The sequence below is a fragment of the Halichoerus grypus genome, chromosome 9, assembly GCF_964656455.1.
Source record: "Halichoerus grypus chromosome 9, mHalGry1.hap1.1, whole genome shotgun sequence".
Taxonomy (NCBI): domain Eukaryota; kingdom Metazoa; phylum Chordata; class Mammalia; order Carnivora; family Phocidae; genus Halichoerus; species Halichoerus grypus.
The window spans coordinates 50884335-50898585 of record NC_135720.1 but is presented as its reverse complement, the minus strand read 5'-3'; the positions used below and the strand labels follow the sequence as shown (position 1 = coordinate 50898585).

Here is a 14251-nt window from a genome sequence, read left to right as displayed (position 1 = left end):
TCTGGTAAGCTTTAGATCTGGAATTCAAATCTAGATCTGTCCAATTCGAAAATCAATGCTGTTACCATCTACTGTGCTGGGTGCCAGCCTGACACTGTCCTTCCTCCCACCACACCCCCCCATCCCCGCCCACCTCCCCACCCACACATCCCCCTCCTCTCCAACAGCTCATCGGATGTTATAGGTCTCACACTCTTCACCAGGGAGTTCGAGCCCACAATGACATCTTTGTGTCTCTTCATCCCTTTAAACCAGTGGTTCCCATCCCTGGTTGCACAGTAGAATCTGCAAGGAGGTTTGGGGGTTGTTTTTTTAATTATGGTACAATATATATAACATGAAATTTACCATTTTAACTATCTTTAAGTGTATAATTCAGTGGCATGAAATACACTGACAATGTTGTGACCATCACCACTATACGTTTCCAGAACTTTTTCATTAACCCAAACAGAAGCTCTGCACCCATTAGACAATAACTCCCCATTCCACCCTTCCTCATATAAGTAGAATCGTATTTGTCTTTTGTGTCTGGCTTGCATCACTTGGCATGTTTCCAAGTTTCATACATACTTTAGCATGTGTCAGAATTTCACTCCTTTTACTGAATAACATTTCAGTGTGTGTGTGTGTGCGCATGCGTGTGTGTAGGTATGTATGTATATGTATATATATATATCACTGTTATCCATTCATCCTTTGATGGACATTTGGGTTAATTTTACCTTCTGACTATTGTGAATAAAGTGGCTATGAACATCGGTGTACAAGTATCTGTTTGAGTCCCTGCTTTCAGTTTGTTTGGGTATATACCTAGGAGTGGAATTGCTAGGTCATATGGTAAATCTGTATGTAACATTTTGAGGATCCAACAAACTGTTTCACATAGTGTTACATCATTTTACATCCCCATCAACAATGCACCAACATTCTAATTTTTCTCCATCCTTGACAACACTTATTTTCTGTTTTTTGGATAACAGCCATCCTAATGGGTATAAAGTAGTATTTCATTATAGTTTAGATTTGCCTTTCCCTAATAACTAGTTATGTTAAATATCTTTTTATGTGTTTATTAGCCATTTGTAAATCTTTGGAGAAATGTCTATTTAGGTCTTTGTGCATTTTTGAATTGGGTTGTTTTATTATTGTTGAGTTGTAGGAGTTCTTTATATGTTCTGGGTATTAATCCCTCATCAGATAATATGATTCACAAATATCCTCTCCCATTTTGTGGGCTATCTTTTCACTCCGTTGATAGTGTCCTTTGATGAACAAATATTTTTCATTTTGATGAAGTCCAATTCATCTATTTTTTTCTTTTTTTGCCTGTACCTTTGATATGACTTTGATATCCTGTTTTAATTAATGCCAGAGTCCTATCCCAGATTCTGTTTTAATTGGTCTGGGCATTAATATATTTAAAGAGCTTCCTAGATGATACCACTGGGCTGTCAGGGCTAGGAATCATTGCTTTAAACATTCCCATTACATTGGTTTTTTAAAAATCACCTACCTTTAGCTGAAGGGTATCCTTTTAAAGTTCTCTGAAATATAGGAACTTCAAGTTTAATCAACCTTGATCAATCAGGCTCCCTCAGTGTCCCAAACTTTATTTATTTTTTTAAAAGATTTATTTATTTATGAGAGAGAGAGAGAGAGAGAAAGCACAAGTGTGTGTGTGGCACGGGGCGGGGGAGGGGGTATGGGGGAAGGGCAGAGGGAGAGGGAGAAGCAGGCTTCCCACTGAGCAGGGAGCCCAATGCGGGGCTCAATCCCAGAACCCGGAAATCATGACTCGAGCAGAAGGCAGAGACTTAACCAACTGAGCCACCCAGGCAACCCTCAGTGTCCCAAACTTTAAAGTAGGGGTTCTTAAACTTAAGTGGGTATAGGAATCCTCTATGGATCTTGTAAAAATACATTTCTAGGTCCCACCTCCAGACATTCTAGTTCAGTCAATCTGGAATCTGAGCCTAAGGAATCGGTATTTGTAGGAAGCTTCCTAGGTGATTCTTTTGGAGATGAATTGAGCTGTTGGAGAAATACTGCTTAAGGGATATGAATAATGACCCCAGTATACGCAGTCATAACTTCTGCCCTTTCATGAAAAAAAGGGCAGGCATCTTCAGTCATATATCTTATGAACTATAACCTTAGGCCTATGCATACAATAATTTTTTTTTTTAAGTAGCTCCATGCCCTGTGTGGGGCTTAAACTCACAACCCTGAGATCAAGAGTCACATGCTCTACTGACTGAGTCACCAGGCACCCCACATACAATAATTTCTAAGGACAAACTTTCTATCTGGGAAATTCCCCCAGGTTTTATGGATACTTTAAATTTTTCCTTCGATGATGACCTGGAAGAGGAGGCTCAGCACACAGACTCTCTGATCAGGCCCACTTTTCTTCCTCTTTAGCACTAGATAACTGAAGTCCCAGTACATATTGCAGCTGTGCTTAAGATCTAGTGATGACACAGTACAGGATCACAAAATAACTTCTTCCTTCAAATATTATTTTACCTGAGTTATGATATCTATTTATGATTCTAGTATTTGTTTTTCAATTTCTATTCATATAGATGAAACTAAACTTCTCAGAGTGGATCAAATCCTCCAATTAAAGGCCTGAGAATGGGGGACCTGAGTGGATCAGTCAGGTAGGCATCTGACTCTTGGTTTCAGCTCAGGGCAGGATCTCATGGGTTGTGGGATGGAGTCCTATGAGCTCGTGCTCAGCAGGGAGTCTGCTTGAAGATTCTCCTCACCTGCCCCTCCCCGACTCATGCTCATTCTCTCACTCTCTCTCTAAAATAAATAACATCTTATTAAAAAAAAAAAGGCCTGAAATCTTTTTTAGCACTTAGCAATTATAATTTGATCACTGTCACATCCATAATACATCAGTGTCAGGAACATAGTAGTTATAAAAAAATGGGTTGAATGATTGAAGGAATAAACGAGTGCTTCTAGAGTTGAGGGCTTTTATGTCTTTGCTTCCTTTGGTGTTACAAAATTTTAAAAATGAACTTGGGTTTCTTTCTCATTATTCTTGTGGTAAATTGTTCTGATTTTATTGTCTTTGTTTCAAAACTTTTCTTTAGAGTTCACAAAAATATTGTGCTGATATTATAGCTTCTCCCTAAAAATCAAATCCATTTTATGAAAGGTATCCTGAAGCTCCTTTTATACTTTGAAAGGATACATTAAATTAAGGTCACAACATGTAGTGAAAAGATAGACTTTCCAACAGTTAAAAATAACTTACATTTTCCATTATGTCAGTAATTTCTTCCTCTGCACTCTGAAGTTTAGTCAAAACAGCTGCTCTTTTTAGGTTCAGATATTTAAGTCGGTCCATAACTGTCTAAATTTGTTAAAGAACAAATATTTAAATACATTGACATTTGAACATCTCAAATATTCTGAAACAGTGATGAGCTTATGTGTAGAATACTTCCTTGCCTCTACCTTCCGGTGGTTTGCTAGCAATCTTTGGTGTTCCCTGGCTTGTAGATGTATCACTCCAATCTCTGCCTTTGTTGTCACATAGCCATCTTCTCCCTATGTGTCTGAGTCTCTTCTCTTATAAGGATACCCGCCATATTAGGTTAGGGCCCAGACTAAGACAGTATGAACTCACCTTAACTTGTTTATATCTGAAAAGATCCTATTTCCAAATAAGGTCACATTCATAGGTACTGGGAGTTAGGACCTCAACATATCTTCGAGGGGAACACAATTCAACCCATAAAGTCTGCCCTCTGGTCCCCAAATATTCATGTCCTTAGAGGTCTAGCTCAGTGGGACCTGTTCTGGCAGAGGGAATACAGCCATGTCAAGATGGAGGCAGAGATCAGAGTTATGCTGCCATGATCCAAGAGATGCTTGGGACCACCAGAAGCTGGAAGAGGCAATGTTGGATCATACTCTAGAGGCTTTGGAGGGAGCAGGGCCCCGCCAACACCTAGATTTTTTATTTTTAGCCTCCAGAACTATAAGAAAATAAGTTTCTATCATTTTAAACCACCTAATTTGTGGTACTTTGCTATGGCAGAATTAGAAACTAACAGGGACACCTTGCACAAGGATATGAAACATTGATTCTGAGGTGAGAGATGGTGGATCAACAAAGTTCTGATGGAGAATGGTCATCTGTGGTAGATTGTATTATTTGTTCATAATTTATCCTTCCCTCTCTTCACTTGTTAATTCCCTAGCTCACTGTGGGTAGAATACACTTCCCTATCCCACTGGTATTGAACTTCTCCATGTAACTTGTTTTGGCCAATGGAATGGGCAGAAAGGCCGGGGTGCCACTGGCAAATGAGGCCTGGCAAGGCTTGGCAAGTTTCAGCCAGGCCTATCGGAGCTTCTGCCCTCTACCTTGAGAAAAGTGTGTCTTGTGTTGTAAAATCCAAATTCTGGATATATTTTGAAGGAAAAGCCTGGTTGGATGTGGGATGTGAGAAAAAGAGAAGAGCAGCTTGAAGAGGGGATTCAACACTTAGCAAAAGGGAAAACTGTGGGAAGAGCATATCTGGGGCAGGTGGTGGTGACAGTGGATCAGAGGGTTTTTCTTGCACACTTAAATCTGAGATAACTACTAGTCATCCAGTTCTATACACCAAGTAGCAGTTGATTATATAGGCATGGAATTCAGGGGAAAGATCTGGGATAGTAACATGAATTTAAGAGTTACCAGCGTTTAGTAGGGCAGATAGAGAAGAGTGCACAAGGAGTGAACCGTGGGATTCTCCAACTCTAGAATTGAGACATGTAGAATGTCTGGTGAGGTAGAATGGACTACAGTAGCATGGAGTATATTCTTTATTAAAAAATCAGCTTCACTGAGAAACAATTCACATATAATTCACCCATTTAAAGTGTATAGTTCAGTGGTTTTTAGTATAGATTTGCACAACTATCACCACAATGAATCTTAGAACACTTTCATTGCCCCAAAAAGAAACCCTTTACCCATTAGTAGTCACTCTACGTTTATCCTGAGATCTCCCATTGTGGTAACACTCACCCCAGGCAACCACTAGTCTATTTTCCATTTTGATAGGTCTGCTTATTTTGGATATTTTATATAAATGGAATCATATGATATGGGATCTTTTGTAACTTTTCTTTTACTTAGTATATGTTCAAGATTCATCTATGTTGTAGCATGTATCAAAGCTTCATTCTGTTTTATTGCTGAATGATGTTCCAATGTATAGATACACCACATTTTACTTTTCCATTCATCAGTATATGGACATTTGGCTTATTTCTACCTTTTGGCTATTGTGAATAGTGCTGCCATGAATCTTCATGTATGTTTTCATTTGAACACCTGTTTTCAATTATTTTGGGTATATATACTAAGAAGTTGATTGCTGAGTTGTGTGGTAATTCCATGTTTAACTTACTGAGGACCTACCAAACTATTTTCCAAAGCAGCCACACCATTTTACAATCCCACCAGCAACATATGAGAGCTCCAATTTTTCCACATCCTCACAAACACTTGCTATTGTCTGGTTTTTGTTTGTTTGTTTTTGAATTTTAGCCATCTTAGTGGGTGTGAAGTGGTAACTCATTATGGTTTTTGTTTGCATTTCCCTAATGACTCATGGTAGGCATCTTATCATGTGCTTATTGGCCATTATTTGCTTTTACTTTCCTTTGAGGCACTTTTTGTTACACACAGATTTTAAATTCAAATGTAGTTTTGATTTAAATATGGACAGAGGAATAGGTATAACATCATATTTTTAAGGGTCAAGAGGAATTTTCCAAAAGTAAGTGGTGTTAAAATGTAAATATATTTTTGATGTTTATTAAAATAAGTACAATCCAGTCAGTAACTTTTTGATTTTCCAAGCCTTGGGATATTCTTATGAACATTGCACTTACCATGAAGAGCTCCTCTGGGGGTTTATTTCCATCTAGCTCAATGAGATACTGGGAATTGTGTTCAGCCATTACTTCCTGCAGAAAATAGAAACCTTATAATCCAGGATCACTGACAAAACTGAACACAAGATCAGAATCTTAACATACTATGAAGAAATCTTTAAAGCTAAATAGTTTGCTTTATACGTGATATAATGTATATTATTTTAAGTGCTCTTTTGCAAAAGACTAAATTAGTCTTATCATGAATTTTATTCTCTTTCTGATTTTTTTCTTTTCAGTTTTTCTTTACATTGATGTTTTAGAGTCTTTCCAAATAGAAAATGTTTGGGGGCATCTATGTCTCTGCATATATTCGTAGAATAATTTCTACCAATCTGATAATTGAAAATGAGATCGGTTTGTTTTACATTTTATTCCCCTAGCTATGGGTGAAGTTCAATATTTAGATATCTATCTCTGTACACCATTTAACCATAACATCTGTGCATTTTTTTAATCAGATTGTTTCTTTGCCCTAACACTCATGGAAAGTCTTTAACCCATATCAATTGCAAGTATTTTACCATTAACGATAAAAAGGATTTATCTTTTTGACTTTGTTTATGGAATCTTCTACAATAGAAAACATTTTTATAATAAATTATATGCTTTCATTGTTTCTGGATTGCCTTTCTTGCTTAAATTAGATTTTCTCTATCTCAAGATTATATTAATGTTCTTCTAAATTTTCTTCCACTATTGTTTTTAATATTAAAATCTAAAATCCACCTGATTTCATTTTTGTACATTGGCAGTGTTGAACTCTATTTGAGCCCTGTATTCCCAGAAAGTAGGGAGGATTGAGAGATAAGACCCATCTCTACCCTTCCTCAAGGATTCAGATAAGATCTGTCTTCATCCTTCTCCAACGTTCCCTAAGACTTGAGGATATCTCCCTTGTTTACCTGCCTCCATAAAACCCCTAGGTCCCACTCCTTTTCCTTGAGATGTTTCTCATTAGTGAATGTTCTCCCTATTACAATAGTCTGAACAAAATCATCTCCTTAACTGTCCAGGGCATTTTGTTTTTCACAATATTATGTGAGGTTGGGTTCTAAGTGCTTCTTTTTCTTTTAGATGGCACATTATGTCAGTATTATTTATTTAAACATAAATAGCCATGTTCTGAACAAGAAAGTACATACTGCTTTTCTATATTCAGATTCTTTTCTTAAGTTAGAATCTTAAGAGTGGACTTATTAAGTCAAAGGGTATAAACATTCCTAAGACTAAAAATATATACACCAAATCAGACCACGAGTCAAGTTGGGATTCCAAGACAGATAGGAATGAGAACTTGGCCTTGGACTACTCCTGAAACAGACTATAAACCAGAAAATGATGCTTCCATTTGCTTTCATCATGTCTTTTGGAGGAGCACTGAATTTTGGTGATTTGGCCTCCTAAGTGAATTGACATCTCAGCCAGGTCAGAGGAGACTAGAATTGCAGGCTCCTACCTTTTATGGCTTTCCTCCACCTTCCTCTACACACACCAGTACCCTGGAATTACCATAAAAGGCAATTATCTTACAATTCAGCAAGTGTCATGTAGGTTTTTGGCTTCCAGGATGGAAGACCTGGTCCTTATCCTTAAAGAGACTATCTCATGCCTGTGAATATAGTTTTCTAATTTTCTGAACCTTATTTTAATTATGCTTTATTTCATCCTCAGTGCCAGCCACTTACGGAGTTTGCAGGATATTTCTGTTTGAAGGAAGAAAGAACATTATAGATAGACATGCAAAGTACTCTTAAGAAGCTATGTTTAAAGGCCAGGAATAGAAGAGGAGGTAGGGAGGAATAAAAGTCATACATAAGAAAGAAATTAAATTTGGTTCCCCTTTTGTGGGTGGACAATGAGAATGAAAATGATCCACTCATTTGTCTATAAAAATATATAAGCCTTATAAGAGAGCATGAAACAAATCCTTTTAGTTTCTCTATCAGATGGGAAGAGGCAACTTGAGGACTCTTTTTTGTCTTTGTTCCATTGTTCAGCATGGTGTAGTGGACAAATACCCAAGTTTGATAAACGTTTGTTGAATAAATCTCCAACACAAATTTGGCAGAGTCTGCCCTGGACTTTTGACCGTATAAAATACGCTTTTCACATAATTGTAACTTTAGTAATCATATTTTTTAAATGCTAATTATTTTAATTAAAACCTTCCTATTTCAATATGTAATGGACTTAATCATGTTTACATATAATCAACTTTGAATGGGATAACCATAGAAACCAATCTGGGGATAATTGCAATTTAAATAAATTAACAATTCCTTTTAGAATAAAAGATGCATCTTAAATGCACATTTGTTTTGATAAACCCATAAATTATGGATTGAAAATGTTTTTACAAAATAGTCTCTTAACATGGGTTTTCCAACCTCCAACCATAAATAAATTCCTCTACTGACTTTTGAAAAATGCAGTTCATTTATCACTTTTCAACAATACTGCTGCTTTTTTAAGAGTCAATGGATATTGTTCTGTGAAACAGCCTTTGGAATGGAAGCCTTATTCTAACAGCATTCTATCAAACTTAAGTGGTGGAGAATCAGATAATACAGAGGGATGAAAAAATGTGAAAGCTATTTAACCAGTGAGAGAACACAAATATCAATATTTCTATTTTTATCACTATATCATGTTCTTACTTCTAAAGGATGAAGAATTATTTCCTTATAAAGTTTAACAATGTTTTCAATATTTTCCAAATAATCCTCAGGTCTCTGAACTACATGTTGAAGAATTTCAGCCACCATTTGCATTTCTGCAATAAATGCCTAAATGGAAAAGAAGAGATTTTCAAAATCTTTATGTTAATGATTACTTAATTTACAAGCCACATCTCTCCCTCCTTACATCTACATGCCTTTTTAGAATGAGAAGCAGGTAGAAGGGAGACTGAGGATTTTTATTTTAGAGACATTGAACACCCTAAGGGGCCTTTATCAGATGGAATAAAACTTTAAGTTAACTTGGATACTTCTTAATTTTTTTTCCTCCTCAATAAGTAGGGAAGAGTAGGGGAAGAATATCTGATTTTTAGAGACAGAATCAAGAAATTAGATTTACTCTGAATACCTGAGCTTGTAATTCATTCATTCATTCATTCATTCATTCATTCAAGATTGGTGAGTGCCAGGCACTGTTGTAGGAGTTTGAGATAAACTAGTGAACAAAATCAACTAAGACTCTGGGCCTCATGGAGCACACATTCCAGTTGGGGAAGACAGAGCAGAAACAAGTAGACAAGTAAATATATAACATGTTGGGTGGTGGTAAGTACTAGGAAAAAAAGCAGGGTAGAGGAGATGAGGAGTGATGGGTAAAAGTGCTATTTTATATCAGGTGGTCATGAAAGGGTTCTCTGAGGAAGTGACATTTGAAGGCAGAGGGAATACTACATGTAAAGGTTCTCAGCCCAAGGCTGACTTGGTGAGCTGGTTGGTGTTCAAGATCATATTTATCCTATTATTATTATAATTTATTATCTTATTATTAATTCTAGTTTTTATCAATGCACATAAATCCACATTTTATACCATTTGAATTTTATTATCTATTAAAGAAGCCACTTTATAAATTTTTTGAAATGTTTTAAATACTACTTTAATGGTCAAATAATATATTAATATCCCTAAAAACATTACTATTTTTCTTAAGATTTTATTTATTTATTTATGAGAGAGAGAGAGAAACAGCAATGAGAGGGGAGAGGGTCAGAGGGAGAAGCAGGCTCCCCACTGAGCCAGGAGCCTGATGTGGGACTCGATCCCAGGACTCTGGGATCATGACCTGAGCCAAAGGCAGTCGCTTAACCAACTGAGCCACCCAGGCATCCTAAAAACATTACTATTTAATCATTATTCTATAGTTGACGAAGAATGTTTCAAATGTTTCACAATTATAAATAATGTTTCACTGAATAGCTTTGTAGATAAATCTTTACACTGCTAATATTCTCCCTTAGAATAGTTCCTAAGAGTAGAATTACTGGACCAAAGATTACACGTTTCAAAATGGCTTAATATATACTGTCTTTTTCAAAAGATGCTATCATTCTTCTCTCTCCAGCAGAGGGCTTCACTGGCATATCCTCATGTGTTCAGTCAAGACACAGCTTCTTATTAGGCACCTACTGTATGCCAAGCACTGTTACAGGCACAGGGGATATGGTACTTGCTTCACAGAGCTTATATTCGGGGGTAGATAGATAATAAGCAAGTAAACAAATAACGTAATTTCAGAAAGTGGTAAGTGCTATGAGGAAAATAAAGCAGGGTAAAGGGGTTGGACCTCTGCTGTCCAGCACAATAGCTGCTACCCACACAGACCTACTGAGCACTTGAAATGTGGCAAGTGTGAATTGGAATGTACTGTAAGTGGAAATACACACCAAATTTCAATAGCTTAGCATGAAAAAAAGATGTATCTCAGAATTTTTATGTTGATTATATGCTGACATAATATTTTGGATATAATATATTAAATAAAATATATTATTAAAATTATTTTCACCTGTTTCTTTTTGATTTTTAAAAAAGCAGCTACTAACACATTTAAAATTACACATGGCAGCAGTATATTTCTACCACAGTGCTGGGTTACAGAGTCGCTTGGGCCTCTGAGGATGTCATCCCTGGGGTGGGATGTAGGCAAGAAGAAGGATGTAGGCACATGAAGATCTGGGGGAAAGTGTGGTAGGCAGAGGGGAGAGGAAATAGTAAGTGCAAAGGCTGGAGGTAGATTGCGTCCAGCATAGTTGAGGACTAGCTGGAAGGCCAATGGAGTAGCTGGAATACAGTGAGCAAGAAAGGCGAGACAGCCAGGGATGAGATAGTGAGACCAGGTCCGTGGCCTTGTAAACCATACGAGGGTGTTTGAACTTTCATCTACACGTAATAGAAAGTCACTAAGGGTCATATTTTTAAAACATTGCTCCGGCTTTTGTAAAGAATGGAATGGGGATGGAGAGGAAAGTGGAAGCCAAGAGAACATATACAAAGGTATTACAGCAGTTCAGGGAGATTAACATTTGTGTGTATATAAGGGTGAACAATTTCATGAAATTATTGGCCATCAACCCAAGTGGGTGACAAGTTTGCAGGTCTGACTTCTGACCACAGCTGTGCTACTAGGCAGACACCACAGTCCCATAGGGCTGAAGTCAGTCTGAAGACATTAATTTGATTATATCCCATAGCATTGGCCTACACTGTGTTTTTGAAATTTTGGATTAGTTGCCAACTACTTGTATTTTAAAATGCTTATTTTGGCTTCTTTGGAAAAATCAGACTACCTGGTAAAAATAGGCTAGCATTCCCACATGGCAAGAGTTGGCTGGGCTGGAGCCGAGAGGCAGCTGTCTTCTGAAGAAGGGCAGGCACCCACTAGCTGTCCAGTGGAACTTTCTGCAGTGATGGAAATGTTGTGTATCTGTGTTGTCCAGTTTGGAAGACACAGCCATATTTGGTCATGAGCACTTGAAATGTGGCCAGTACTACTGAGGAACTAAATTTTAAATTTATATAATTTTAATTAATTTAAATAGCCACACAGGACTAGTGGCTACTATCTGGGACAGTGCAGTCCTAGCCTACTAGTCCTCACTCTTCCCGATTATGTTCCTGGCTGACATCACAATTTGACACAACCATGGTCCCTGTAACTAAGTGAGCTGTGACTCCTCTATCTTACCATCTTTGATTTAAGACAGTATACTTTATTCATGCTAAAACGACACACTTTTATTCCCATTTGCTATGAGGTTTTCCATTTTTTTAAAAAAGATTTATTTATCTTAGAGTGAGAGAAAGCACGTGCACACAAGCGGGAGGGACAGAGGGAGAGGGAGAGAGAATCTCAAGCAGACTCCCTGCTGAGCGTGGAGCCCCACCCGGGGCTCGATCACGTGACCCTGAGATCAAGACCTGAGCTGAAACCAGGAGTCAGACACTTAACCGACTGGGCCACCCAGGCACCCTGAGGTTTTCCTTTTTAAAAAGAAAATAGAGAACAGATTCTGGTTATTATCTAATGCCTTATTTGCACAGGGAAGATTATTTAATGTTTTTAAATGAGTTTTCTTATATTAATAGGTTTTATAAATTGAGATATAATTGACACATAATATTAGATTAGTTTCAGGTGTACAACATAATGATTTGATATTTGTATATATGAGAAATGACCACCACGATAAGTCTGGTTAACATTCATCACCATACACAGTTAATAATTATTTTTCTTGTGATGAGAACTTTTAAGATCTAACTATTATTAAAGAACAAATGTCAAAGATTCATTTAACCTGTTAGTGAGAAAACCAACAGGATGACAAAGCTGAAGTATATATAATCACTGAAATCATGATTGCAAAGTTGGATACAGGCTGTTTAATATCCTATAGGGCAATAGAATTGTGACCTTTGAGGGTTATCTTTTCTACGGGACAAATGATTTGCAATGTATCCATTTTAAGTTAACATCTGATTTTGCAGAGTGTAGGCCTAATAAAAATAGTATTTATACATTTATAATAAATTATAAATTGTAGCAATTACAAAAATACATAAAATTCCTTAAAAATATAAATAAATTAATTTATAATAGAAATCACAGGTATATTTCTGTAAAGTAGGGACTGGCAAACTATGGCCCACTTGCCCACTGGGCCAAATCCAGCCCATCACCTGTTAACAGATTTCTTCACAGCAAATTTTCCTCATTAAGTCATGGTAGAAAATTCTTTTGGTGTTCTATTGCATTATGTTTACAAGCACTGACTTTAGGATTATTATAACAACATGTATATGTGAAATTGGGCTTTAGATTTTTTTTCTAAAAATCTCTTTGCTAGATACTGGAATCGGGATTATGTTAACATCATAAATTGGATTCTGCCTGGGCTACTTGCTCTCCACATTACCCCATTTTTTAAATTGCTCGGTCTCCTCATTCTAGCTTGCACAGGGCTTGACACACAGTAGGTGACCAATTACTTTCTGTTGCTATGAAATGAAGCAGATTAGCTTCAGGATGTGGAAGGACTTCCATACTGACAAGAAGGTTAAACTTGATGGCCCCTAGATTATGATCTGATAGTTCTTGAAAACATGAAATATTTGTTCTATTTCCCCTAGATTAAATAAACATTTAAAATGTAATTTTCTCTAGTAACTGCTATTTTGTTTATCCATGCTATTATTTAGTTTAATTCTAGCTAATTTTAGAAGTGTAGTATATGGTATTGGGATATTACCTCTTCTTCTTCTTGCTCTTCCTCCTCTTCACCTTCCTCTTCTCCTTTTCCTTCTTTTTGGGCTTCTTTCCTCTTTTTCCTACGATTCTCAATGACTTCAGGATCCCACTGATCTCTTCTGTATATGTACCCTGTACTACTGTGCTGCCTTTGCCCAGAAACTCTTTGGCATAGATCGTAGTCAGGGCACTAAGGAACAACATTAGTAATTTTAACAAGCATCCTCAGTGATTCTGATGCTGACAGTTCATGCACCACACTTTGAGAAACAAAACTTTAGGAGCTTCCTTGCTCATTTTCGGATTTCTTCAGGCCACCTCTATGTGGAGATGGGATGGGTATTTACTGAGGCAAGACATTCATTTAGGTTTCCTAATTTTTCACAAGAAAGATTTCAACCCTCTCGGGTCATTTTTATAATGCGTATTTGCCCTTCCTTATTCAGTGACCCAGAATACCCACACTGTGGGTCCTTGACAAAGACTACTGCCTTCAGCTGTCTCCTACGTTCACTTGCAGGAAGTGACTAATACGAGGGTGAGTCTGAAGGACATGCCTCAGAGCAGTGGTCCTCACACTTCAGCGGGCATCGGAGTCATGTGAAGGGCTTTTCAACACAGATAGCTGAACGTCCCCTCCCCCTCCCCCCTCCCCCAGAGTTTCTGAGTCATAGTTCTGGGGTGGGCCCTAAGAATATGTATGCCTAACAAGCTTCTGAGTGCCGCTGATGCATTTGGCTCTGGGATCGTACTCTGAGAACCACTGCTGTAGTAGATCACTGGCCCTTAATCTTTTTTTTTTTTTTTTTTTGGTAGTATAGACCCCGTTAGAATATGAGGAAAGCTATTGGCTTTTGCTTCAGAAAAACAGATATACATAATAAAATAATTTCAGAAGGTTCATGGATATTTAAGGATTCCTGGATTCCAGGCTAAGAACTTCTGCTCTAGAAATTCCAAGATTTATCCCCAAATAAGGCCAAACCACCAGAGAAATGTGTGTTGTATTGAGTTCTGTCTCACATTA

General features: G+C 37.3%; 1 protein-coding gene across 1 annotated transcript in view; it reads right to left on the bottom strand.

Annotated features, from left to right (window-relative positions):
• AK9 (adenylate kinase 9) overlaps positions 1 to 14251 on the bottom strand; it is a 133318-nt gene that overhangs the window by 98166 nt on the left and 20901 nt on the right. The window contains exons 7-10 of the mRNA XM_078055862.1: positions 13226 to 13414; positions 8616 to 8744; positions 5910 to 5988; positions 3275 to 3369 (exon numbers count right to left, since the gene is read on the bottom strand). Coding sequence (XP_077911988.1) covers positions 3275 to 3369; positions 5910 to 5988; positions 8616 to 8744; positions 13226 to 13414 — 492 coding nt within the window. The remainder of the gene's footprint in view (positions 1 to 3274; positions 3370 to 5909; positions 5989 to 8615; positions 8745 to 13225; positions 13415 to 14251) is intronic.